Source organism: Physeter macrocephalus, chromosome 10 (genome assembly GCF_002837175.3).
Source record: "Physeter macrocephalus isolate SW-GA chromosome 10, ASM283717v5, whole genome shotgun sequence".
In the NCBI taxonomy this organism is placed as follows: domain Eukaryota; kingdom Metazoa; phylum Chordata; class Mammalia; order Artiodactyla; family Physeteridae; genus Physeter; species Physeter macrocephalus.
Window position 1 is genome coordinate 11,814,465 of NC_041223.1, and position 27,487 is coordinate 11,841,951.

At 37.2% G+C, this 27,487-nt stretch overlaps 1 protein-coding gene across 1 annotated transcript; it reads left to right on the forward strand.

The window, feature by feature from the left end:
• Positions 1-27,487, forward strand: TFB1M (transcription factor B1, mitochondrial). The gene is made up of 6 exons (XM_028494801.2): positions 1-177; positions 2,912-3,063; positions 17,145-17,253; positions 18,631-18,782; positions 26,614-26,733; positions 27,426-27,487. The coding sequence occupies exons 1-6, from the start codon at positions 45-47 to the stop codon at positions 27,450-27,452; spliced, it is 693 nt and encodes a 230-aa protein (XP_028350602.1). The 5' UTR covers positions 1-44; the 3' UTR covers positions 27,453-27,487.

A 27,487-nucleotide genomic window follows, 5' to 3' on the forward strand; every position in this document is an offset into this window, starting at 1 on the left:
CGGGGGAGGGCCTTCGTGAGACCTGTGCGGCCGAGCTGGGGTTCATGGCCGTCTCCGGGAAGCTCGGCGTTTTCCGTCTCCCGCCGTTACCCACGATTCGAGAAATCATTAAGTTGTTTGGACTGCGAGCCGTGAAGCAGCTATCCCAGAATTTTCTCTTGGACTTGAGGCTGACAGGTGGATGACTTATCAGTGTTCCCCGGATGTCTTCCCCCCGCGTCCCTGGGGCGTGGGTCAGGGGGGGTCGCGCGGACCCTGCGGGCGGGTGACGGCGGTAAGGCACAGGCGTGCAGTGGACTTCAGTCAGGCTTTTCTGCCGCCTTGAACTGAAAGAACTCCGGAGTCCAGCCGCCCAGGGGACGTGTGGAATGCGTTGTTTGCTCAGGGGTGTTTGCCGTGGGCTTTTGAAGGCAGGTTGTGCGGACGCCGAGCAAACACTAGGCCTAGAAGGGTTCGCGTTTCCTGAAAGGCGGTTTTGGAATTCGAGTCTCGGTGTGTTAACAATACGAAATACACTGCACATGCTGACGAGATTGGCTTTTTATGCAGTTAAATTAGAGCAGGGATTTTATCAGTAACAATGTCGGAAGAGTGTCAGTTTCATGGGATTCGTTATTTAAACGTTTACCTGTTGAGTCTAAAATCCTCGAGGGTGAAAATATTCATTTCGTAAATACATATTAAACCAACCCCTATGTGCTCGAGCTGAAGATGGGATATGGGAGTGAGCAAGACGAAGTCTGTCCTCAAGGAGCTTACATTTTAGTCAGTTTACGTTCCCACTCCTGAAGTAACATTTCAAGTACAATAAAATTCACCTGTTTGAAGCGCACAGTGTGATACATTTTGACAAACGTGTATATTCGTTTAACCTCTACCACCCTTTCTGAGTGCTGGTCGTTCTAAAAGATGAGACTTCAATAATACGATGTATATCACATATGTCCACTAGTTCACGGTTGGAATACTTAACGTTTCTGAGGTTTTGATATTTCATTCTGTTTGGTCCCTCTTCAGAAACTGGAAGGATCAGTAAATCACACCCCGAAAGTTCATTTTCTGTTAAATGAAGTACAGTTCACAAAGCAAGGATAGGATGTTTTACTTTTTTGGACGTAGAATAGCAGTGTGAACAGGCCAGTAGCAGTATAACTGGGTGAAAATAGCTTAACTTGGTTTCAGTTTTCTTATCTTTTAATTCGAGGAGAGCTCTACTATAAGAGCTTTAAAAGGTCACCCACCTCTCAAATTCTTTGCTCCTGGTAGTAACCAGAACCAACGTTTTCTCCTAGTCATTAGCCACATTCTAGGTATAGAGCACCATTTTCAGGACTGAAAATACAGGTCTTTATATTTCCAAAAAAAATCCTTCATGTACATTGTTTCATGTGAGTGTTTATTCACCTTTAGGAATAAATTCTGGAATCTAGGTACTATTATTCCCTCTTCTATAGGAGCCAAAGTGAAGGGAAATTAAGGTACTTGTGTGAGGTGAGAAGCTCAGGTGTGAGCAGAGCAAGATGGAAACCCAAGTGTAGTGAATTGACAGTGCCTCTTTGATAGTCATTTGTATTTGAATGTTTCTGAAGAGTTTAAGGTGGGACGACTGTCCTACCTACTGTGATAGCTCTCCATTTAAAAAAAAAAAAATGAGAACATTAGATTCACTCCACGATACCTGTGCTTAATGCAGACTCTCTGTTGCCTCCAAGAGGCATTGGTCTTTAGTGGAGGAAGGATTGGCTTTAGGATTTACACCTGAGCTGGCTGGAGTCCCTTCTCTTCCATTTGCTTTCTAGGTGACCTCACCCACATAAAATAATAAACAAAGAAACCGGGAAGTGTAGAGAAGTTAAACTGGGATAGTAGTTCTTAGTTAATGTGCTGTAAGGATTTGCTGTGAGAATGCATGTAAAGCGCCTGTAACAAACAGATGGTCAGTGGGTGCAAGTTTTCTCCTGGCACCCATTAAAGAGAAAACTGGTTTTGGGTGGTTGAGAGACTGTTTTTGCCTCTAAGCCTACAAGGGTGGGTTATCAATAATAGAAGCAAAAATGAGACTGTACGATATCAGTGAACAATGCAGTGAAGTGCTGGTATGTTTTCAGTGGCTAAATTTCCACTATCCCAAGAAGCCCAATTGCTTGGATTTTAATATCTCAGTCAATAAAACCAGTCTGTTGTTTGTTTTTCCAGAAGTGATGGTTGATTGCAGTGAATCCTCAGTAATCTGCTTTTCCATGATTTCTTAAGGTCTGCTAACTTAGATCGATTAATTAAAAAATTAATTTTCTCGTATCAGCTTGCACGTTTGCAAAGCTTAAGAAACCTCCACTGCTAAATGTCACTTTTTCCTGAAAATAACCAAGAATCCAAGTTTCTGCAAGTTCTATGAGCTAGGAACTTGCTGCCATTGCCGTATCGACCACCAACTAGATGCCTGCTGGTAAAAAGAGAGACTGCCAGCACTTTTTGCTTCTGGATTTTTAACTAGCAGCGCTGGAAATTCTGAGTGTGAAACTTGTCCTGCTTATTCAAATATTCATTGTTCAACAACTGTAGAGAAGTGGTGCGTGCTTTTCCAGGCAGTTCTTCTTAGGAACTGACTGGCTTGGCAAAGGAACAGGTAGAAAAGACCATGTCGGCTAAATTTACGTTAAGGAAATTTGTTATGGTAATCTTATTTTTATTAAGGGTTTGGTACAATTCACCAGTTATATGGTAGAATATTGAATGGCCACTATATGTTGGTTTAGGTTGAGCGTTAAATAATCGGATAAATATTCTATAATATATAAAAGATTAGTTGATTGAGTAATTGCTGATAAGAATTTGTGTAGATTATTTTTCTTTTTAAACTCCATATGTTGAAATTTGCCAAGGTAATCGACTGAAACTTTCTTTTCTCTAGATAAAATTGTAAGGAAAGCTGGCAGTCTGACAAATGCTTATGTTTATGAAGTGGGCCCTGGGCCTGGGGGAATCACAAGATCCATTCTCAATGCCGGTGTTGCTGAACTTCTGGTGGTTGAAAAGGATAGTCGATTTATTCCTGGACTACAGGTGAGATACTTGGTGTCTTTTTTAGGAGGCAAAAACTCAATATAAATCTTCAAACAACGATTCTTAAACCCCAGGGTATCCAAGGATTCTGTGGTTTGTGCCTCAAACTGCAGCTCTCCAGGCTTCGTTCCAGAGATTCTGATTCCATAGTCTGGAGTGGTGTAGGAATCTGCATTTCTAGCCAGCGTGCCCACATGAACTGTTGGCCGCAGCTTGAATAAACCTGCTTTATGCATCGATACTAAACAAACTAATTGCCTTGTGTGACCTTTTTTTATCTACTAATAGCTGTGCATGTCATGGCCCATTCTTTCAAAAATAAGTAAAACTAAGTAATGCCAATACTGACTTCTGAGAACCTCATTTAAATTCAGAAAATCATGTCTACAAGCAAAAGATAAGACATATGCCTCATTGAGAGAGACTAATTGTTAAGCTTAGGCATTTGTATAAGGATTTTTTAAGTGAAGAAATTAAGTTGTACCATTGTACATGTAGAGTTAAGATAAGGTTTAAATGAAATGATACATGCATCTAAAACAGTAGGTGATGTCATATGGGAAATATTTGAAGGAATTGGGTGTGTTTCAACAGGAGAAGAGAAGCCTTGAGTGAGGGGCTTGACAGCTGCCTACCAACGGTTGTGGTGGGGAGGGGCCGCTTGTTTGGGTCTCTAGAAAAGAACTGAAACAAGTAGGTAAGAATTGAGGGGGGCAGATGTGGATTTAAAATGAGGAGGGACTTAAATTTTTGAAACAGTGGCAAACAGTGGAACAGATTATATCGGGGATCTTGTAAAGGGAATTCTTCATGGGGGGCACTTAATGCGCTTAAAAGGGCCTTTGATTCCTCTGCAATTCTGAAACTTTAAAAGAGCCCTTAGCCTTTAGTTCATATGAGTAGCAATTTATTAGGCGAGTCCGGCAGAAAGATAAAATTATCTACATTGTTACTTTCATACAAGAGGACAAATTGGTTTAAAATTAGGACATTTTGATACTTTTGTATGTATTAATGGATAAATGTTTAATTTCTGCCAGAACAGTTAGAAAAAATTTGTTTGAAAATCTAGGGCTTTGTGTTCATGCCTCTGAATTTTTTTAGAAACCTAGTGATTTTTTTCTCATTATTTTGCTATTTCTAGTTTTTATGCTTAAAACAATTATGTATTTAGTTTCATCTAATTTTGTCAGCCTTTATTGATAGAATTGGTTTCAGATTTATAACTTTATTCGAGGAAAGAGCGGTGTATCAGTGGGAGGTGAAGTGATCATATTGTTATTTTTGGTGAGTGCGTAAGATGATAAAAAGAAACTGAGTAACACTACATAATTGCCTGCAGGTTCATTTATCTAACCCTTTTGTGGGCATAGAGAAGAAGACTCATCTGACTTTTTTCCCCTTAAAGGGACATCTTAACCCTAAATCTCACCCTCTCTTAACGTGTAATTTTTTCTCATTAGGCAGGGAGGTGAATCACATTTCTCATCGCCAGCTTAATTTATATATTCTCCTCTCTGATTTCAACTAAAGATCTTTGAAGACAGACTAAAAGACAATTGTACTCTTCTCTTCTCACCTGCCCCTGCCCCACTGCCTATGCAAGTTCCTGCACTCCTAACCTCTGCCTTGTTTTATTTGTCTCATGAGATTTATTATCATCCGACACACTATATGTTCTTCTTTGTCAGTCTCACCCCGTGGAATGTAAGCGCCATGAGGGTAGAGATTTTTGTTTGGTTTGTTCCCTGACATGTAAGAGTGCCTGGCACATAGCAGGTGTTCAGTAATGTCTCACATGGGAGATGAACAGCTTGTCTCTCTGTCTTTGTAGGGATCTATCTAATTAGCTGATTAAATGTGTTATTTAATGGTGAAAGTGAATAATTGTGTAGCATTGATTATCAAAAGAGTTTTGTGCTTTTTTTTTCCCTAACCATGAAGGTTGATTTCATGGTAAATTACTGTGCAAGAAATGTGTATTTGACTTCTTTTTTGTTTCTGTAGAAGAGGCAAAATTAATTTTTAGTGTCTTATATGCAGGAAAGGAATTTATGTTAAAAAGAAATGTTGGGTACTAAAATATCAAATAGACTTCTTTTTCCTGTAAAGAATGTTTCAATATGTAAAACCACTTTCTTTTAGAGGTACTAAATTAATCATAAAACTCAGTGAAGGCAGAAGGAGAGTGATCTATTTTAAGGATTCCATTTTAGTGATATCTAAGCTAATAGAATTACTTTTTAAAGAAATTGTAATAATTTATAAAATGTCTGCTAGCTGAAAGTATGTCATGTGTAGCTTAATTCAATTCTTAAAATATTATCACGAGGCAGCCTAAGGGAAAGAACATAGTGAAACCTATGTTATCACTATCAGCGTGTTGTAATGTAAGAAAACATACCTAATACGTGGAAGCATTATAGTATGAGTTTGTAGCGAAGAACAGACTGTTAGCATCAAATGGCTTGTGTTTGACTTCAGGCTCTACCGTTTACTATTTATATGACTTTGGGCAGGTAACTATCTCTCTGTGCCTTGGTTTGCTCATAGGATTGTTATGGATTAAATGAATGCCTCATTTTAGTGGGCACTCAGTACAATTTTGATATAAGTAATCAAAGTATCATCCCCATGCCTTGGGCACTTTTGGTAATTAAGGATTGTTCATGAGACTGCTAATCTGGAAAGAGGTATAGGAGAAAAGTAATGTTATTCCTTTGGAGCGCCAGAAAATCCCCAGTGCTGTGGAAACGTTGGGACTGTCTCCAACTCATCAGACTAGTATTGGACATGTGGAGTTGCTTTCTCTCTTACTGTGGTTGCATTTTCTTGTGATTGTGCATAAAACTTAGTTTTTATCATGTACAGTTTATCAATATTTTTTTAATTTAATGCTTTTTACACCTTAGTTTTAAAATAATTGGCCAAAACTAAGAATTTCTCCTACATTTTCTTCTGGATGTTTTATCTGAATGTGGAATCTAAAAAAAAAAACAACAAAAACAAAACAAAAGTGAACTCGTAGATGCAGAGAACAGATTGGTGACTGCCAGAGGCTGGGGGTTGGGCTTGGGTGAACTGGGTGAAGTTAGTCAAAAGGTACAAACTTCCAGTTATAAAATAAGTCCTGGGGATGTAATGTAGAGCATGCTGACTGCAGTTAATACTGTTCTGTATATGTTAAAGTTGCTAAGAGAGTGAATCTTAAAAGTGCTCATCACAAGAAGAAAAATTTGTAAGTGTGTGGTGATAGTTTCACAGTGTACACATATATCTAATCATTATGTTGTGCCCCGGAAACTAACATAATGTTATATGTTCATTGTATCTCAGTTTTTTTAAAAGTTGAATGCTAATTGAGTTGAAAGCTTATTTCCTGAATAATGTGCAAATTCTTAGAATCATAAGCAACATAAGTTGATTTTCAAAGTTCAGTTAACCCTAGAACAACACGGATTTGAACTGCAGTGGTCCACTTATACACAGTTTTTTTCAGTAAATACATGCAGTACTACACGATCCGAGGTTAGTTGAATCTGAGGTTGAACAGGTACAGAGGGCTGATTATGGGACTTGAGTATCTGTGAATTTAGGTATTCTCGGCAGGTCCTAGAACCAATCCCCTGCAGATACCAAGGGATGATTGTAAATGGGAAGGAGAAAAATAAAATCCCTCTCCAATTTTCCAAGTGTTGATTAAGTAGAGACCTTAATTTGGTAGTTAGAGTGCCTCCTCGTTGGTTTGCTCCAGGTGAGCCAAGTTATAAACTGCCAGAACTTGCTCTCCTCTTGTTCTAAACATTCCATGACAAAACAAAAATAACAGTGAAAGGCAGAAGTCTCACTTTGATCTTCTTTTTGCACAATGAGAGGAACATGAACCTTGAAAATCTACAAATCTACAGTTTGGAGTAAAATATTACAATAAATCCCTATGAATCACTAGGTAATATTAGTTCCTTACAATGAGCAGAAAAATTATGAAGGTATCTCTAAAATATTTTCAGTAAGGAAACTTGTTTAGACCTAATCTTCGTGAGATCATTCTAACTCTAAATTCTCAAAATGGAGTCAATATAATTTGCTTCCACCATACCCCATATAAGTGCATGAAATTTTAGCACTTAAATTTAATGCATGTTTCAGAGTCACAGTACTTTGAGAAAATTTTTTCTTAAATGCCAAAACCCAAACTAAGAGTTTCTCCTGTCTTCTAGAAGTTTCGTAGTTTTAACTTTTACATATAGGCCTATGACACATTTTGAGTTAACTTTTGTATATATTGTGATGTAAGGGTAAAGTTTTTTTTTTGCACCATTTGTTGAGAATATTATCTTTTCCTCATTGAGTTGCCTTGTTACTGTTGTCAAAAATCAATTAGCTTTATGTGTGTTGGTCCATATCTGGACTTCCAGTTCTGTTTTATTGATCTATAGGTCTGTCTTTTCACCAGTACCAATCTGTGTTGATTACTGTAGCTTTATAGTAAGACTTGAGAGCAGGTCATGTAAGTCTTCCAACCCGGTTCTTCTTTTTCAAAATTGTTTTTGCTATTCTAGATCCTTTGCATTTCCAACTAGTTTTAAAATCATATTGGCAATTTCCACTTAAAAAAAAAAAAAAGCCGCATGTGATTGCGATTGGATTAAAACTGTAGATCACTTTAGGGAGAACTGGCATCTTAATAGTATAGTCTTCTGATCCATGAACGTGATATATTGCTCCATTTATTAGGTTTTCTCTAATTTCTCATGGCCATGTTTTATAGTTCTTAGTAGACGAGTCTTGCACACCTTTTGTCAGATTTACCCTTAACTATTTCATATTCTTTGATACTATTGTACATGGTATTGGTTTTTAATTTTAACTCAAAGTTGTTTGTTGTTACTTTGTAGAAATACCATTTATTTTTAGATATTGACTTTGTATCCTACAGCCTTGCTGTACTCACTTACTAGTAGCTCTTTTGTAGATTTCCTTAGTATTGTCTGCATATATTAATATTTCATCTGCAAATAAAGACAGTTTCACCTCCTCCATTCCAATCTATTGGTCACTATTTTTCTTCATCTTGCACTAAGACCTCCAGTACAGTGTTTAACAGAAGTGGTAGGAGTAAACATCCTTGTCTTTCTCGGGTCTTAGGGGAAAAGCATTCAGACTCTTACCATTGAGTACGATGTTAGTTGGAGGTTTTTCCTGGATCTCCTTTTTCCGGCTGAAGAAGGTCCCTTCTGTTCCTAGTTTGCTGAGAAGTTTTTTGTTTGTTTTAAATAATGAATGGATATTGGATTTGCAAGAATATTCTGAGTTTTTGAGATAATCGTATGGTTTTCTTTTTTAATTAATATAGCGAATTATATTGATTTTTCTAATGGTAAATAAACCATGTGTAGAGTCTGTAATGATGTCACCTCTCATTCCTGATGTTGGTAATTGGCATATCTCTCTTTACTGATCAGTCTGGCTACAGAGTAATCAACTTTATTGATCTTAAACAAATGAAAACAGCTTTGGAATCACTGATTTTTCTCTATTGTTTTCTTATTTCATAGATTTCTGGTCTGAAATTTTTTTTCCTCTTGCTTTGGGTTTAATTTGTTCTTTCTATAGTTTAAGGTGGAAACTGAAGTCATTGATTTGAAGCCTTTCTTATTTTCTTATAGGTGTTAGTACAATAAATTTCCCTCTCAGTACACCTTTAGGAGAATCCCACAAATTTTGATATGTTGTTTTCATTTTCATTGCATTCAGAATACTTTCTAATTTCCTTTTTCTTTTTAATATTTTCTGAGATATTAAAGAAAAACTTTAGCTCAGATTTCCCTTATAGTTTCTTATTTGACTTGTGGATTATTTAGAAGTGTATCATTTAGTTTGCAAATTTGGGGGCTTTTCAGATCTTTCTGTTATTAATTTCTAGTTTAATTTCATTGTAATCAGAGAACATACTTTGCATGAGTTGAATCATTTTTTATTAATTCAGACTTGTTTATGGCATATGGAGTACGATCTGTCTTGGTAAATGTTTCTTGAAAAGAATATGCATTCTGCTGTTGTTGGATGCAGCATAAATTTCAATTAGGTCAGTTGACATTACTCAAGTCTTCTATCTCCTTAGTGATTTTCTGTCTACTTGTTCAATCATTTATTGAGAGAAAGGTATTGAAATCTTGTACTCTAACTGCAGATTTGTCTGTCTCTCCTTGCAAGTCCTATCAGTTTTTGTTTCACCTATTTTTAAATACCGTTTTTAGGTGCATAAACATTTAGGATTGTTATATCTTTGTTATGGATTGGCTTCTTTATCATTTTGAAATGAACTTCCTGATCCCTGGTGATATTCTTTCCTCTGAAATCTACATTGTCTGATATTAGTATAGCCATTCCATCTTTCTTTTGATTAGTATTAGAATGGTATATCTTTTCCATCCTTTTTACCTATTTCTGTTTTTATATTTTAAGTGTGTTTCTCATAGGCAAGTGTGTAGTGGGTCTTGCATTTTTCCCCACCACGCTGGCCATCTCTGCCTTATGTATTAGTTTTCTATTGCTGCTGTAACAAATTACCACAAATTCAGTAGCTTAAAATGACAGATTTTTCTCTTACAGTTCTGGGGGTTAGAAGTCTAAAAGCAAGGTCAGCAGGGCTATATTCTGCTGGAGGCTTCAGGGGAGAATGTTTCCTTGCCTTTTTCAGCTTCTAGAGGCCACCTGCCATCATTAGCTCATGTACCTCTCGCTTCTACATCTCTGCTCTTGCCTCTAATCCTCCTGCCTCTCATCGCCTTTGTGATTACATTGGGCCCACTTGGATAATTTAGGCTTATTTCCCCATCTCAAGATCTTTAATCCCATCAACCAAGTTCCTGTTTCCATGTAACATAACATAGTCACAGGTTCCAGGGATTAGGATGTGTATCTTTGTGGGGCCAGTAGTCAGTCTACTGCAGTTTATTATCTATAGCTCTGTATTTTATTATTTGAGTGGTTTATTGAAGGTGTATAGTATACATCTGTCTTTAACATATCCCAGTCTGTCTTCAAGTAATTACGTATACCGCTTCATGTATAGCATACAGATCTGACAATAGTATACTTGCATCTCTTCCTGCCAGGCCTTTGTGCTGTTGTTGCCATATTTCTCCATATGGTATAAGGTTCACAATACAATGTTATTTTTTTGTTTTAAAAGTCAATTCCATATTAAGAGACTTAAATAATAAGCAAAAATTCTTACATATTAACCCATGTGGTTATTATTTTGATTGCTCTTCTTCCATATTTCTATTTAGTATCATTTTCTTTCTACCTGAAAAACTTTCTTTAGCATTTCTTGTAGTGTGGATCTCCTGGTAATAAATGTTTTTTAGTATGTCTGAAAAAGTGTTTTATTTTGCCTTTGTGTTTAAAAAACATAGTGTCAGGTTTTTGGGTTTTTTCAGTGCTCTTAAGATGTTGCTCTGCTATTTTCTTACTTGTGTTGTTTCTGACAAGAAATCTGCTGTCATTCTTATCTTTACTTCTGTCTTTTTTCTCTGGCTGTTTTTAAGATTTTTTTCTTTATCACTGGTTTTGAGCAGTTTCATCATGATGTGCCTTGGTGTCATTTTTTTCATGTTTCTTGCCCGTGGGACAGTGAGAGCTTCTTGGATCTGCAGGTTTTCCTGCACTTCCTGTTGTCCAGTGTCTGAATATTATTGCCTCAACTATTTTGTCAGTTTCTCATTTAAGGCAAAAGAATGTATCTGGTCTCCTATATTTCATCTTGACCAGAGTAAGAAGCTCTAGGATTCTTCCTAACTGTTAAGTTATATGTTTATTTCATGGAATTTTGGAGATAGTAAGGCATTGATTATTGTTAGTATTACCTCTGGGATTTTATAGTAGGTAAATAGAGTGATTATTTCTTACTTGATAGGCAAAGTAGAGAGTTCATGGCATTGAGAATCAAATAGGCTGATGTTCAGATATCATATATGTCACTAGCTTTGTGACCCTGAGCTTGCCTTTGAATCTTTTAGCTTCAGCTTTCTCATCTGCAGCATGGGAATGATAGTTATCTTTTGTGGTTATTACAAGATAGATAGAAATTTGTGTAAAGAGCCTGGCCTATTGCCAGTAGTCAATAAATGGTTGCTATTATAATTATTCTCCTTCCCTGTCGTCTTGTAAAGGGACATATAAAGTAATCTAGTCATCCTGACAAAAGGAGCTGTTTTTAATCAGAGGTAGTAGAATTTTGAAATTCTTTCATTGCTAGCAAATTTTAAATAAGGAGGACTTTCTGTTGTGATAATTACATACTTTCCACATGTAAGTTACTTGATATAGAATATAACCATAGTTAAGCATAACATAGACAACACTCAACCAATTAGCAAAAGGTGACTTATAGCCAAAGTGATTTCCTAGTCCACTGTAAGTTCTAAGTACAGAGATCAATGCTAGAAGCAGACCCACTGACAAGAACAAGAAGTAACAATTATTACTGTGGCAGAAAAGCTATAAAGAGCAAATATAAAACTGAAAAAAAGCACAGCACTAAGGGATCATAACCATTGAGGCCATTGCTTTACAGGCAACAGCGACCCAAGTCAAGAAAAGGGTGAAATTGGGTGCATTGTTCTTGGGTTAGGAAGAGAATTGTGCAATACGGTTTAGAAAGATTTCCATCTGTATGTTTCTGTTTAAGAAATGTTAACACTTAAAGGAGTTACATTGGTTGAATAGAAAATTTATTAAATCAAACATCTAATTCCTTGATGAGTCTGAGTGAGTGAGTTTCTACTGTACATGTTCTGGCCCTGTTTAAAAAGCAAAGTAGGCTAACTTTTTGAAATCATGCTGTAATCCTCACCCTTAGAAAAGTCATTTGTAACATTATCTTAAATTCCTTTTGAATAATAGCATTAGTCTTTTCTGTGTGTTCTATATAATAAAAAAACTTTTTCACCTATTGTGTTTCATACGGTAGATTCATTATCATAGAGTTTGCCTAACAGTTTTGTCCAGCCCTTATTTCAGCAGTGTTTGGGTTCCTACTTTGTGGCAGGTTAGAAAGAAGGTAATATCACTGGGCTGGGTAACTAATCTTTAGCCCACTCTACAGTGTTGGCTGCCATGAGCCCCCTCACCATGAGAAGGTGGCATACAACATACAAAATGGCTATTTGATACAGATTTTTGTTCTCAAGGAATCGGTAATTGGGCATAAGTACCTTATAATTGGGTATAAGTTCTTTCCTCATCAAATTAGATCACCAGCAAACTATCTAGTTAGACCATAGCTACTTGCCCCCCACAGAAAGCATTCACTAAGACCTTGACTTGTTAAGAGGAGAGAGATTTTTAGGTGACCATGTGAAGAATACTTCAGCATTTGTTTTCTCACTTTTATTAACGGCATTCTCTGTTTGTCCCTTGCCCCCTGTACAAAACTTAATACCAGAAAAACACATGATCTCTTGGAAACTGGGTATAATTACTTCCAATACTGAGTGAAAATGATATAATTCAGTATGTCAGCTGTGAGATCTGACATCTCCAGGATTGTTAACGATGTAAAGCTCTCACCATTTACCTACATGTTTCTGCTATCGTGGTTTGGCTTTCTTTCTTCTTTTACAGCCTTATTTAAGGAATATTTGTTACTCAAAGCTTACTCCTGCCTCGTTTTGGAAGAATATAGGATTGGAAACTAAAATAAAAATGATAGAATAATTGGAGTGTCTGTATAAATCCCCATTTGGCGGTGATCAAGTGTGTGCCCTCGTAGTCAGCTGTGCCTTTGAGCACATTATGAGGCGATACCTCCAATGTTCTGAAGTGTTACTCTTGAAGGGTTGTAATAGCGATCTTTCCCACCCCTTCGTCATTCCTCAGATATCATTATGATAATGAAAACATTTTCCTCTGTTAGTTAGAGGTTAGTTAGAAGGTCTTTCTATGTCACTGCTGAATATCATCAGGTGTTGAAATGGCTGCTGTCTGTAATCATACTGTCACTTCAGTTTGTATAGCATTTTTTTTTTTTTTGCCTCCATAATTGCTTCAGGGCCTTCCCATAAAACTGAACACCAGCATTCATTCCTTCTGCAGTAGGGAGTGAGAAAGGGGAAGATTAAGCTACAGAGTGGTCCTGGGAAAGGTAGACTTTTTAAAGAACGGGATGACTTGCTGTTTCACTGACTGACACTTAAGCCTGAAGGGGAATCCCAAAAAAAAAAAAAAAAAAAGAGCAACTTTAAACTTAGGAAAGGAAGGTGAATGTGTATTATATCAGGTTTCTGGTATGCAGCTGTTTGTGTCAGTGTGGAAAAAATTAACATTTCAAACTTGGTTGAGTTATCAGAGCATGTAAGTTAATGCCAAAAAGCCAAATTTACATTGTTTTCATCTTAATTACTGATTACTTCATTACTTTCTATATATTGACATTGTGAAACATAAGCTTTTAGTTCTGCCTCTTCGTTTTTGGTACGCTTATTTGTTTTAATTATGTGAAGCATAATTATAGAAAAAAATTTTAAGTTCGTCATTGATGGTAAATGCTATCATTAAATACACAGTTTTTATACAGTAAGAACCTGTCCCATAGAGAGCTATCTCCTTTTTTATTTTTATGATATATTGAGGTTATTATATTTTCTAAGATTAATTGTCTGGAACTCATCAGATTAAGTTTTAGCAAATCATGGTAACTTAAAATAATCCATAAGTACATTAATATCAGAGGTACGCAATTATTTTTGCTAAACTACCATGGCTAAATGTATCAAAGTAGATGATTCCCAGACTTAAAATGTTTAGCCTCTAACTAGTATATGCATTTCAGCTATGCATTTCTCAAATTCTAATTGATTTATCAGTGAAATAAATCTTTGCAAGTTTCCGGACCCTACACATTTTGGGAGCCCCAAATCTCACAGTCTAGGAGAGGAGTTTTCCAGCTTCACAGAAAACTGAATGCCATTTGAGCATTCACTTATTCATTCACTTATCAAATATATATGAAGCACCTACTATGTACTATTGCAGCTGCAGGGGATATTGAGGTAGATAAGAAACAGGTGCCCTTAAGGGGCCTATGTTGTTGCAGGGAAAAGAAACGTAAATATACATAATTGTAATACACAGTGCTCTAAAGAAGCATGTGCAGGGCACATTGTTGACCCAAAGGTGTGAGTGATCTACAACTGGGTGCCCTGGTCCATCTCTCCTCTCTGGCTTCTGTGGTGGTGCTTTCGTCCTTCCTCAGTTGCCTGAGTTAGTGAAGAGGAGAGTTAGGAGAATTAGTTAGCTTTAATTGAGCTAGAGAAAGAAGGTCCAACAGATGCTCAGGGCAAAAGTTCCTTGAATTGGATCCAAGGTTCTCTGAGCTCCCTGAGCTGAGATTTACTGTGAGATAGAAGAGGGTTACCTCTTCCTTTGTAACCTACTTTAGATGTGTTTGTTTTCATTGATTTTAGTCACTTCTACATGTTGAGCTTTATAAGCTCAGGGATTGCATCTGGTTTTGTTGCTGTTGTTGTTTGTTTTTTGGTTTGGTTTTTTTTGCGGTACGCGGGCCTCTCACTGCTGTGGCCTCTCCCTTTGCGGAGCACAGGCTCCGGACGCACAGGCTCAGCGGCCATGGTTCACGGGCCCAGCCGCTCCGCGGCATGTGGGATCTTCCCGGACCAAGGCACGAACCCGTGTCCCCTGCATCGGCAGGTGGACTCTCAACCACTGTGCCACCAGGGAAGCCCTGTTGTTTGTTTTTTAACTAAGGACTTCAAGAATCAAGTTTTGTGTTGGGTCCAGGGCACTTAACACAATGCAAATTTATAGATGGCTTAGCTGTAAGGCTCTTTTTAGTTAGGTGCCCGCGCCTCAGTATTGTAAGCATTTCTTAAGATGTGACGCAAAGGTGGATGAGATGGAGGGGGAAAATAAAGAAGATAAAGAGTACTTTTTTCCTTTATTTTTCTTTTTTACTCAGAAAAACTGAAGGAAGAGGAAGGAAAGCAAATAGTAGAAGGTAGAAATAGGCTGGGAGCTAGCTTTTGTTAAAACATGCAGGGTAATTCATTAGGTTGAAAGTGCCTGTGGATCAGAAGTACTTTAGGGGTACTCTGCTCAAGGGAGTGATTCAGAGTGCCATGTACAGCTTGGCGATGACACATGACTTTCTGCTTGTTTGACTCTAGTTGTCGATTAAGTTAAAGATCTTGGTAATATGTAGAATCCTTTGTGTATTACACTTAGGCTACAAAGATTTAGTTGAATTAAGTCCATCTTTTTTGCTCCTAATTAATTCTCAGTATTTCATTATAATGTCCTTAGTCTCTAATTTATTTTTTATCAATAATTTTTAATTGAACTATAGTTGGCTTACAATGTTGTGTTAATTTCTGTTGTACGGCAAACTGATTCAGTTATGCATATATATACATTCTTTTTTTAATATTATTTTCCATTATGGTTTATCATAGGATATTGAATATAGTTCTCTGTGCTACACAGTAGGACCTTGTTGTTTATCCATCTTATATGTAATAGTTTGAATCTGCTAATCCCAAACTCCCAATCCTTCCATTCCCCACTCCCCCTTCCTCCCTTGGCAACCACCAGTCTGTTCTCTATGTCCGTGATTCTGTTTGTTTCAAGATAGGTTCAGGGCTTCCCTGGTGGCGCAGTGGTTGGGGGTCCGCCTGCCAATGCAGGGGACGCGGGTTCGTGCCCCGGTCTGGGAAGATCCCACGTGCCACGGAGCGGCTGGGCCCGTGAGCCATGGCCGCTGAGCCCGTGCGTCTGGAGCCTGTGCTCCGCAACGGGAGAGGCCACAACAGTGAGAGGCCCGTGTACCACAAAAAAAAAAAAAAAAAAGATAGGTTCATTTGTGTCATATTTTAGATTCTACATGTGTTATCATATGGTATTTGTCTTTCTCTTTCTGACTTCACTTAGTGTGATAATCTCTAGTTGCATCAGTGTTGCTGCAAATGGCATTATTTCGTTCTTTTTTGTGGCTGAGTATAGTATTCCATTGTATATATGTGCCACATCTTCTTTATCCATTCATCTGTCGATGGACATTTAGGTGGTTTCCATGTCTTGGCTATTGTGAATAAGTGCCACTATGAACATTAGGGTGCATGTATCTTTTTGAATTATAGTTTTGTCTGAATATATGCTCAGGAGTGGGATTGCTGGATCATATGGTAATTTTATTTTTAGTTTTCTAAGGAACCTCCATACTGTTTTCCACAGTGACTGCACCAATTTACATTCGCACCAACTTACATTCCCACCAACAGTGTAGGAGGGTTCCCTTTTCTCTACACCCTCTCCAGCATTTGTTATTTGTAGCTTTTTTAATGATGGTCATTCTGACCGGTGTGAGGTGGTACCTCATTGCAGTTTTGATTTGCATTTCTCTAATGATTAGCAGTGTTGAACATCTTTTCATGTGCCTATTGGCCATCTGTATGTGTTCTTTGGAGAAATGTCTATTTAGGTCTTCTGCCCATTTTTTGATTGGGTTTTTTGTTGTTGTTGAGTTGTATGAGCTGTTTGTATATTTTGGAAATTAAACCCTTGTGGGTCACATCGTTTGCAAATATTTTCTCCCATTCTGTAGGTTGTATTTTTGTTTTGTTTATGGTTTCCTCTGCTGTGCAAAAGCTTGTAAGTTTGATTAGGTCCCATTTGTTTATTTTTGTTTTTATTTCTGTTGCCTTGGGAGACTGCTTAGTCTGTAATTTAAAAAGACAGGTAAAAGTTGAGTTTTTGCTAAATCTGTACAGAAATACAAGTCATTCTGAGGGTCAGAATTAAGGTAATGTATTATTTGTGATGTTATAAGCTATTGTTATACTATTATCTGCCACTATCCCCAGTCATTCTTATGTGTTGAAAGTCCAACACCATAGTTGCCTGTTGCAGTGGACACAGCATGCTATTAGTTCATTAATGATCATTCTTCGTCTGGCTTTTCAGATTTATTTAATGATGCACAGACTTGAAGAAAAAAAATTAGTTCTACTCTTCTCCAAAGTGTTTGAGCTCATTTTATTGACCTTTTTGTAAACTAGATGCTTTCTGATGCAGCACCTGGAAAACTGAGAATTGTCCATGGAGATGTCTTGACATTTAAGATAGAAAGGGTTTTTCCAGAAAGTCTCAAAAGACAGTGGGAGGATGGTAAGTGACTTTGGGTTGGTTTTCTTATTTTCTTTTGTAATTATTTAGATCACAAATATTTGTTATTTATTATACATTATAAATGTTTATTATATATTTATATTAAAAATAAGTGAATAGAATTAAATAGGTAATGCGCATTGCAATTTTTTCTGCTTTTCCACTTTGTTCCAAAGTAAGATAAAGTAATTTGATTTTATAATTCTAATTTATTTACCCGATATTTTTCAGATATTTTGGGTTCTGTTCAAATAAACTTTCCATTTTTATGATGCCATATAAGGATGGAATGAACTGTAAAGTGTTACTTTTTCCAAGTGGTGAAAAAAGAAGTGTTTTAGTGAACCAAGCTGTACGCGCACCTTTCTAACTTTATTTCCATTGTCTTTCACATTCAGTGACTAACCAAGGCGCTCTTCATTCACAGACAGTGTTTACTGGGTACCTGCCATGTGCAGCTCCTTGGAATACATAGATAAATGGGGTGTGTTTCTTGCCCGTAAAACCCCTCAGAACACCTGGAGGAGCGATTCTGGCATGCCCCCATGGCTGCCCTCCTTGTCTCTGGCCGCTGCACGCCAGGCTTCTTCAGAGACGCCGGCGCTGCCCGTCTCCCCCTTTCAACCCACTGTCCTCTTCTCGGCACCAACCTTCAGGTTTCTGCCTGCCCAGCCCATCACAGACACAGTGACAACCGACCTAACTGCCTGCTTCAAACCATCTCAAGTTCCCTGGCATTAATCTGTTACTCTCTTCTAGACTATTTCTCTGCTCCTGTGTTCCCTGGTACCAGGCCCTCCTATTCCTCCTTTACATTGTTGGGAGCTTTCTCTAACTATTCTTTGCTGGTGGTTATTTTTCCACCCACATCTTACATGTTTCTGAGATGGGGGGAAGGGGTGGAATCTGCTGTTCTCATGCAGCAGGTTTGCCTGGATTACTCCTCCCCTGGGGTTTCATTTACCTTGTGTATGCTGCACACACTTAATCTTCATGTCCAGCCTGTATCCCCTGCCTAGGTATCTGACAGCTTCATCTGTGTGCCCCATAGGAACTTTGACCTCATCATGTCCAAAGCAAATGATCTTTTCTCTCAAACCAGTTCTTTTTCCTATTTTTCCTAAGCCAAAACCTGAAGACTTTGACTGACTGAATAGTAATTAAGTAGGATTTTTTTTCCTTGATAATTCCAAGCGGATTGTGAGAAAACATTGCTTCTGAAGAATAAATGGACTGGAAAATACTTAGCCATATCTTTTTGTATATTTTTGTTTGATGCTGTTAATACCCAGTTTGATTTTACTCTTAGCTAAAATTGTATTCAGAATATATTGATGAGATAATCATTCCAAGTTTTTTTTTTCTTATGCCAACCAGATCCTCCAAATGTACATATTATCGGAAATCTGCCTTTTAGTGTATCAACTCCACTGATTATCAAATGGCTTGAAAATGTTTCTCATAGAAATGGACCTTTTGCTTATGGCAGAACCCAGATGACTTTGACTTTTCAAAAGGAAGTGGCAGAGGTGAGTTTTAACTTTTTCTGGCTATTTTATCATGTGATCAAATTACCAAACAAAACAAAAAGAATGTGATAATTTGGAGTTGAGAAAGGGAAGGGGGCTGCATGTCTTATTATTCAATAGATAGACTTTGATTCAGCTCAGCCTGCTGGGCATTCCCATGGCTGGAGTGTTCCAAGTTTGTCTCTCTAGAAAATAAACCCTCAGGGCAGATGAGAGCAGTTTTTGAAGTGCAGAGGTTTAAGGAGGTAATCTGTAGACTATAAGCATTTTTTTTTAATTTCATTATGACATATAAATACAAAAGAGTATATAATGTATATGCATGGCTTAATAAAAAGAACATATGAATCTCTACCACCCAAGTCAAGTTAATAATTAAATTACAGACATCTTTGACACCCTCTTGTATACCTCATTCTGATTACATCTCTTGTCCCCCACCTGCTACCAAGATAATCTATACCATGAGTTTGCGAATTATTATTCCCTGCATAGTTTATTGCATAGATTCTTATCTGTAGAATTAATATACTTTAGTTTTGTCCATTTTTTAACTTTATACAAGTGGGTTCATACAACGTATATTCTTTGTATTCTTTTTATTCTGATCTGCTCATGTTCATAGCTGTAGTTTATTTGTACAGCTATTTACTACCCACTCTTTGACTATTTATCTGTCAGATTTATCTGTCCATTTTCCTGTTTTGGGACCCTGCATTAGTTTCAGTGTTTCATTATCACAAACAAAACTGTCATGAACGTTCCTATCTTGATGTCAGCTGGTGCGCACGTAGGCAAGATTTCTTTAGGGTATAAACCTGAAAGTGGCAATGCTGGATCATTCTGCAGCTTTAAATATACCACTCTTTTCTGCAGTGTCTAATCCGTTGTTAATTTTACTCAGTTTATTTTTCATTTCAGATATTGTATTTTTATCTCTGAAAGTTTCATTTGAGTCTTATTATATCTTCCCTTTCTCTCATTATGTTCATGCTTTTCTTGGCATCCTTATGCATATGTATAATATTTGTAATAGCCATTTTAAGATCTTTGCCTACTAATTTCATTACCTCTGTCATTTCTGTACTGTTTTACCAATTGACTTTGCCCACCCTCTTTGCTATGGGTCCCGTTTTTCCACTTCTTTACAAGCCTGATAATTTTTGACAAGATAATGGATATTCTGAGGTTTTTGTTTTTTTAATGTTGGGGATGCTTCTGGCATCTAGTGGATAGAGGTTAGGGATGCTGATAAACATCCTTCAGTGCACAGGACAGTCCCCCACAGCAAAGAATTACTCAGCACTAACCAGCCCAAATGTCAATAACGCCATAGTTGGAAGTACTTTGTTTTAGATTATTTGGCTATAAAATCCATCACAAAAATGTAGGACCGGGCTTCCCTGGTGGCGCAGTGGTTGAGAGTTCGCCTGCCAATGCAGGGGACGCGGGTTCGTGCCCTAGTCCAGGAAGATCCCACATGCCGCGGAGCGACTGGGCCCGTGAGCCATGGCCGCTGAGCCTGTGCGTCCGGAGCCTGTGCTCTGCAACGGGAGAGACCACAACAGTGAGAGGCCCGCGTACCACAAAAAAAAAAAAAAAAAAAAAAAAAAGAAGGTCCTACTTTTTTTTTTTTTTTTTGTTAGAAACGCTAAGATGACATCCTCTTTTTCCTAAGGTCCTAGTCATCTGCTCCTCGTGACTCTTAATTCTCTTCTGTTGGTTTGAGTTGAGGCCATGCTAATAGTTGTTTTCTCAACTTTGGGATTTGTCCTTGGTCTTTTTTTCTCAGCTGACATGATTATTATGGTAGTTCTGTTCTTCAGTAACACAACAGAAATGCAAAATACTATGTACTCTGATTCTTTGGCGGGAAAGAGCAAAGGAACAGGCTGAAGAGGTGGGGTAACATTTTCAATGACTCACTGTCAGTTGTGCTTATTAATAATAGTGTTGCTTCCACTTAACCATATGCAATTATTTTTCTTTAACCAAAAGTTGATTTTAGTTAAATTTTATATTAATATTGAGAAGAGTTTATATTGAGTCTGTAATTAACGGAATGCTTTAGAAGTGTAGATAACACTGCTCCTCTGACTGATTTTTGCAAGTGAAAGTTTCAATGGGAGGGCTTCCCTAGTGGCGCAGCGGTTGCGCGTCCGCCTGCCGATGCAGGGGAACTGGGTTCGCGCCCCGGTCCGGGAGGATCCCACATGCCGCGGAGCGGCTGGGCCCGTGAGCCATGGCCGCTGAGCCTGCGCGTCCGGAGCCTGTCCTCCGCAACGGGAAAGGCCGCAGCAGAGGGAGGCCGGCATACCACAAAAAAAAAAAAAAAAAAAAAAAAAAAAAAAGTTTCAATGGGAGACTAAGCATTCTCTTACATAACCTCTGTTTGTTCTTGACACTGTTATATTTGTAATTTTGTATTTAGCCACAGAAAGCACTTTTAAACATTTGCTTGGCTTGGCTTTGTGAGTTACAGAACAGAAATGAGCGTGTTCCTCTTAAGACTACAGGGTGTAAATTTAAGAATTCAGCTCACACATTACGAGGCGTGTAGACAGTTTAAAGTTACAGCTCATAAAATAGAATCAGACTGTGTAGCAATAAATGAGGCCTTGACAGATCTCATCTAACCTCATAGATGTTGAAACTGAGGTTCCAAGTAGTTTAATGTCTTCCAAAGGTTGTGGAGCTAGTTACAGGGAAAGCTGAACTTGAACATAGGTCATATGTTTTCTGCTGAAGTCACGATGTTCACGTTCTTTCTGTGACCGGACCTATGGTCTTTTCTTTCTGGGTCCAGCATCAGCCTCTTCATCTCCTGCCATCTCCAGGGGACCCTGGCTGGTTAATGGCCACATCCCTGGCAGGGAGGGAATCACCTCTCCATTAATTATCTAGTTCTCAACATCCCTGGTGTTTGGCTGTGCAGCTTCTCAAGTATAAGCCTAATTTTTCTATTTGTACTTAAAATTATTTTAGATAAATAGGAAAATAAATAACACTGTCCTTGTGAATTCTTTGACCCGTTGTTTTTCTTATATTCAATCAGAATTTTTTAAAAGCTCAAGGGTTAAGAGTTATTCTTTTTACTGAAAAATTACCTGGTTTGATTCCCTGGGCTTTTGCTTTTCAAATCTCTCCTGTGATGGAGTTTGAATTTTCATAGCTTTACTTGTAATACATCTATCAGAGAAACATCAATTCATGTTTGAATGGTTGATCGACCGTTTAGCTCTTATGCTAGTGTTTAATGAAATCTTTTTGCAGAGCTTTCTGGTTTGTGGCTTGAATTTTTCCTTAATAAATTAGGGACAGGTATGTGTGCTGCTTTTTTCTAAGTTATAAGATACGATTCACATATTTTCATCTTCACAGCCTGTGTGTATTTGCTACAAAGATTGGATGGGTTACATTGGATAGGTGTCCATCAGGACACCTCTTCTCCTGGCAGAACTGGATACATAGCACTCTAGGTGAAATATATTGTACTTAAATGTGTCTTTATAGCAAATTAGCTTACCATCCATGCCTCCCTGGTTTGCTTTTTGGTTAAAGTGATTTTTAAATTCCCTTCAGTGGGAACACACCTTTCAGATGTAAAGTAAAATACTGGAAGAAAATCTAGGATGAGATAATTTTTTAAGTCTGGACATTTCTTTTGGTTTATTTTCTAATTTTGTGATTATGTTCATGGTGCATTTTAGTTTTATACAACTGCTTTGAATTGTGCCAGTTTGCACAATGCATTTTAAAAATTTTGAATCTTATGCCAGTGGTAAAGTTCCTTTTTTCTTTATAAAGAACTAGAAATATTTTTGACCATTTGATCCATAAGCTTATTCTTTAACTTAAGTCTATACTTCAGTTATTGGTCTTTGTTTTTGATATTTGCATGAGAATATGTACAGTTCTTGGCTTTACATTTTAGAAAGGAAGAATTTATTTTCTTATATATACTGTAGCAACTCATCACTTGTCTTGAACTTGACTTCCCGGTAATTTTAACTGTCCAAATACAGACAAGAGCCAGGTAATCTGAAGTAAAAAGGGTTGAGAGGAGGGGTGGCTTCTAAGTAACAAAATATGCTACAAAATCTACGGTTAATTTTGCCCATAGGAAATTTTCTCAGCATCTCAGATTAAAGCCTATTTTAAAATCTTACCTAAGGCAAAGCTTTTACAAGCCAAATTATGTGGTGTTCATGCCCACAGCTGCTTAGAAGCAGCAAAGTAAAAGGGACTATTAGAATCTGACACATGACAGTGAAGCAGGAAAGAGAAACACCCAGCACAGTAACTATATTGGGTTGGCCAAAAGATTCCTTCGGTTTTTAAGTAAAAATAAAAGACACATTTTTCATTTTTACCAAGAACTTTATTGAACAATGTACTCCACTACCTTCTGCCATTTTTCAGGCAACTTCACAATTCCATCTTCCCAAAACTCATTATCTTTTTCCCAAAACTTTTTATCTTTTTGAGCAAAGAACTGTTCCAGGTGCCTTTTACAGTCTTCCAAGGAATTGAAATTTTTTCCATTAAGAGAATTTTGTAAAGACCGAAGTAATCGGAAATCCAAAGGTGCAATGCCTGGTGAATATGGCGGAGGAATCAGAACTTCCCAGCCAAGCTGTAACAGTTTTTGCCTGGTCATCAAAGAAACATGTGGTCTTGCATTGTCCTGATGGAAGATTATGCGTTTTCTGTTGACTAATTCCAGACACTTTTCATTGAGCACTGCTTTCAGTTGGTCTAATTGGGAGCAGTACTTGTTGGAATTAATTATCTAGTTTTCCGGAAGGAGCTCACAATAGAGGACTCCCTTCCGTTCCCAGCATGTACACATCACCTTCTTTGGATGAAGACCAGCCTTTGGAGTGGTGGTGCTTCATTTCGCTTGCCCCACAATCTCTTCCATTCCACATTATTGTGCAGTATCTACGTTTCATCACCCACCACAATTTGGTTTAAAGACGGAGCGTTTTCATTACATTTAAATAGAGAATTGCATGTGGAAATACAGTCAAGGTTTCTTTCACTTAACTTATGTGGTACCCAAACAACAAAGCGTTGAATATAACCAAGCTGGTGCAGATGACTTTCAGCACTTGATTTGTATGTGTTGAGTATGTTGGCTACCTCCTGGGTGGTATAACGTTGAGTTCTCAATGTCTTGATTTGATCACTATCAACTTCAACTGGTCTGCCCAACAGTGGAGCATCGTCCAGCGAGAAATCTCCAGCACAAAACTTCACAGACCACTTTTGACACATTCGATCAGTCACAGCACCTGCTCCATACACTGCACAAATCTTTTTTTTTGCCTTTCAGTTCCGTTTTTACCTTTCTTGAAATAATAAAGCATAATATTCCGAAAATGTTGCTTTTTTCTTTCATCTTCAATATTAAAATGGCTACACAAAAATTTACCAATTTTGATAAGTTTTTTTCAATGCACGCTGATATGACAGCTGTCACAATCTAACAAATCTGTTTCGAATGTAGTTAAAGACAGCTGAGTGCTACTAGAGCCATCTTGCGGTGGGCGGTGGCGGGGGGGGGAGCAAATGAACTTTCTGGCCAACCCAGTAACTCAAAAAGTGCTCCATCTTTGACTGTTTAGTAGTACGGCACAGCACAGGCATACCTGGCCCCAGGATTATTCCAGTAATTGTTGGTATTTGTAATGTTGACTCTATCATTCAAAAGAGATTTAGAATGTCCAGGGAGTTCTAAGAACGTAGAGAAGCAGGCTACATTTTAGAAAAATAAGTATGCCTAATTTTTTAATCCACCACTCAGCTTTGTCCAATCTTAATATATTGCCGTATTTTTCATATCTTTTTAAAGAAATAAAATAGATATGTTTGGAGCCCTCTCCTATCCCCCTTTTCCCTCCTATGAATTGAACTGTCTTAAACTTGATATTATGCCCATGAACATGTTTTGCTTGCTCTACAGATATAGATAGATAGATATACACATGCACATAGAGAGTAAACAATAAGAAATAATCTTTTGAAGTTTTTATGTGAGTGGAGTCATACTGTACACATTTTCTGTTAATTATTGTTTACTCTATTTGGGATTTACATTGGTGTCTCTTGTTATTCATTGTAACTATTATTTAGCATTCTATTGTCAAAATTACCACAGTTTAATTATTCACCTGTTGATGGACCTTTATGTTTTTCCACTTTTTTTGGGATACTACATATAATGTTGCAATGAATATCCCTGTATATATCTCCTTGTGAAGCAGGTCTCTAGGATATATTCATAAAGGTAGACCTGAAGGATCATAAGGGTTTACCCAACTTTAGCTTTATATATTGCCAGATGATAGACGACAGTGCTTGTACCAATTTCCCCTCTCACTAGCGGCATACGAGAATTCCTGTTGCTCCGTGTTGTTGCCAATATTAGGTTCTGTCAGGTTCTTTTTCTGTTGTTTAAATATTGTTCATTTCATGAATGTGAAACTGTATCTCATATGGTTTTAATGTGCATGTCCCTAATCTGTAATTTACTTAAGCATAGTTTATGGTTATGGTTCATTTGGGTTGCTTTTACCATATTTCTCATCATATTTTCTATTAGTTGTTTATCTTTTGATTATTGAGCTATAGGAGTTTCTTCTGAACACTAATCCTTTGTCAGATACGAGTTTCAAATACCTTGTCTCAGTCTATGACTTATCTTTATAGTGTTTTTATTATATAGAAGTTTTTTATTTAAATAGAACAAAATATGTCAGTCTTTTCTTTTATGGCTTCTGCTTTTGCATTAAGAAATTCTTCCTTACCATGGGGGTCATAGATATTTACTTATAAAAATTAAAAATTTTTCCCTTCCTGTTAATTCACTTGGAATTTATTTTTGGTTGTGATGTGAGATATGGACCTCCATTGTCCTCCTTGTAGATTCCTGTTTACACCAGTATCGCTGAAGGAGCCTTCCTTTTCCCACTGGCAGCTGCTACCTCACATCTGTCACAGTTCAAATGTCCACATGTGCTTGGGTCTCTTTCTAAGGTTTTTGTTCCATTGCTCTGTTTGTACCTCTAGCAATACCATACTGCCTTAGTTTTGATATCTGGCAAGGTGAATCACGCCCACCTCATCTCCACACAGCAGCCCCTACCCCCTGTTCCCCCTGTTACTGATGTCCTTCAGGAGTATGCTGGCTGTCTTGGCCCTTTGCTTTTTCATATAAAATTTATATGGAATTTAAAGTTCTTTTTAAAAATCCTTTTGGGTTATTGGTTGAAATTGTATTTATGAGTTAATTTGAATATACCTAATTTTAAAATAAAAACGTTTGGGTGCTTAAGAGAATAAATTCCTAGTTTTTTGTAAAAATTAGTTGTCAAAAACAGCCAATTCTTCAATAGTTCTGAATATTCAAGGTTTTATTACATTTAAGTAAAGAAAAGCACACCACTGAAAATGTTCATTCAGATATTGGGGTAGTTCATAAAATTAAAGCATCTTTAGTTCTTCATTTTTCTTGCTAACTTTTTCATTTATCAATATTTATTGATTACTTGTTTCATACAGTATCTTCTACATAATATAACAGTGGTTTGAAAATCCCAACAGCCAGTGGCAGGGAAGTTTTCTTATATGATATTTTTGAGTGCACTGTATATGATATAATTCACACTTCTTAGATGTACCTCAGTACTGGAGGAAAATATTCTCCATGTTGGCTTTGTATCATGTCAGATAGCCTATGCTTTTAAAATTTATCTCAAAAAATCTACCTAGTGTTCATAGATAATGAATGAATTACTTGCTAAAATTCCTTTGTGTCCTTGTGCAGAGACTTACAGCCAGTACAGGAAGCAAGCAGCGTAGTCGCCTTTCCGTCATGGCCCAGTACCTCTGCGATGTTCAGCACATCTTGACAATTCCAGGTCAGGCTTTCATCCCCAAACCAGAGGTGAGTTTCTTTTTGTTTGTTTTAGTGTACCAGAATTAGGATTTTAATTGTAATCTTTGCTCCTGTGAGGATATGTCATAGGAAATTATCTCTAGAATCTGATCTTATATGCAAACCGTACCATACCTTTTTCTTTACCTCTCCTAAATGAGAACCATAAACATCACAGTATGAATAGTTCTTATTCTAATTTTTCTTCTCCTTCTATAGTATGACCAAATGTCTAGGTTTATCCATGTTGCCCTGGTGGTGCTACTATCGTTATTATTATTATCCCCTTTTACCCTTAAAAGTATCCCAGTATTTAAGATGAGTTATATGGTCACCCAATTTTCAAAAAAAGAAATCAGTATTTCTTTGTGATTTCTGATGGAGACTTCTAACTAAAGTTACATCAAACATTATTTATCTGTTTATTTTTATTGAAATATATTAGACATTTAACATTGTATAAATGTAAGGTATACAACATGTTAACTTGGTACATTTATATATTGTAATATAGTTGCCATTGTAGCAATAATTGGCACCTCTATCTTATTACATAATTATCCTTTTTAATAGTTGAAATAATTAAGTTCTAGTCTCTTAGCAAGTTTGATTATAATACAATATTGTTTATATTAACTGTACTGTGCATTATATCTCTAGGGTTTATTTACGACTCATTGTAAGTTTGTACCTTTAAACAGCTTCCTGTCCCCCTCCTCCCCTGGTAACCACCATTTCACAAGTCTGGCTTTTTCAAATTCCA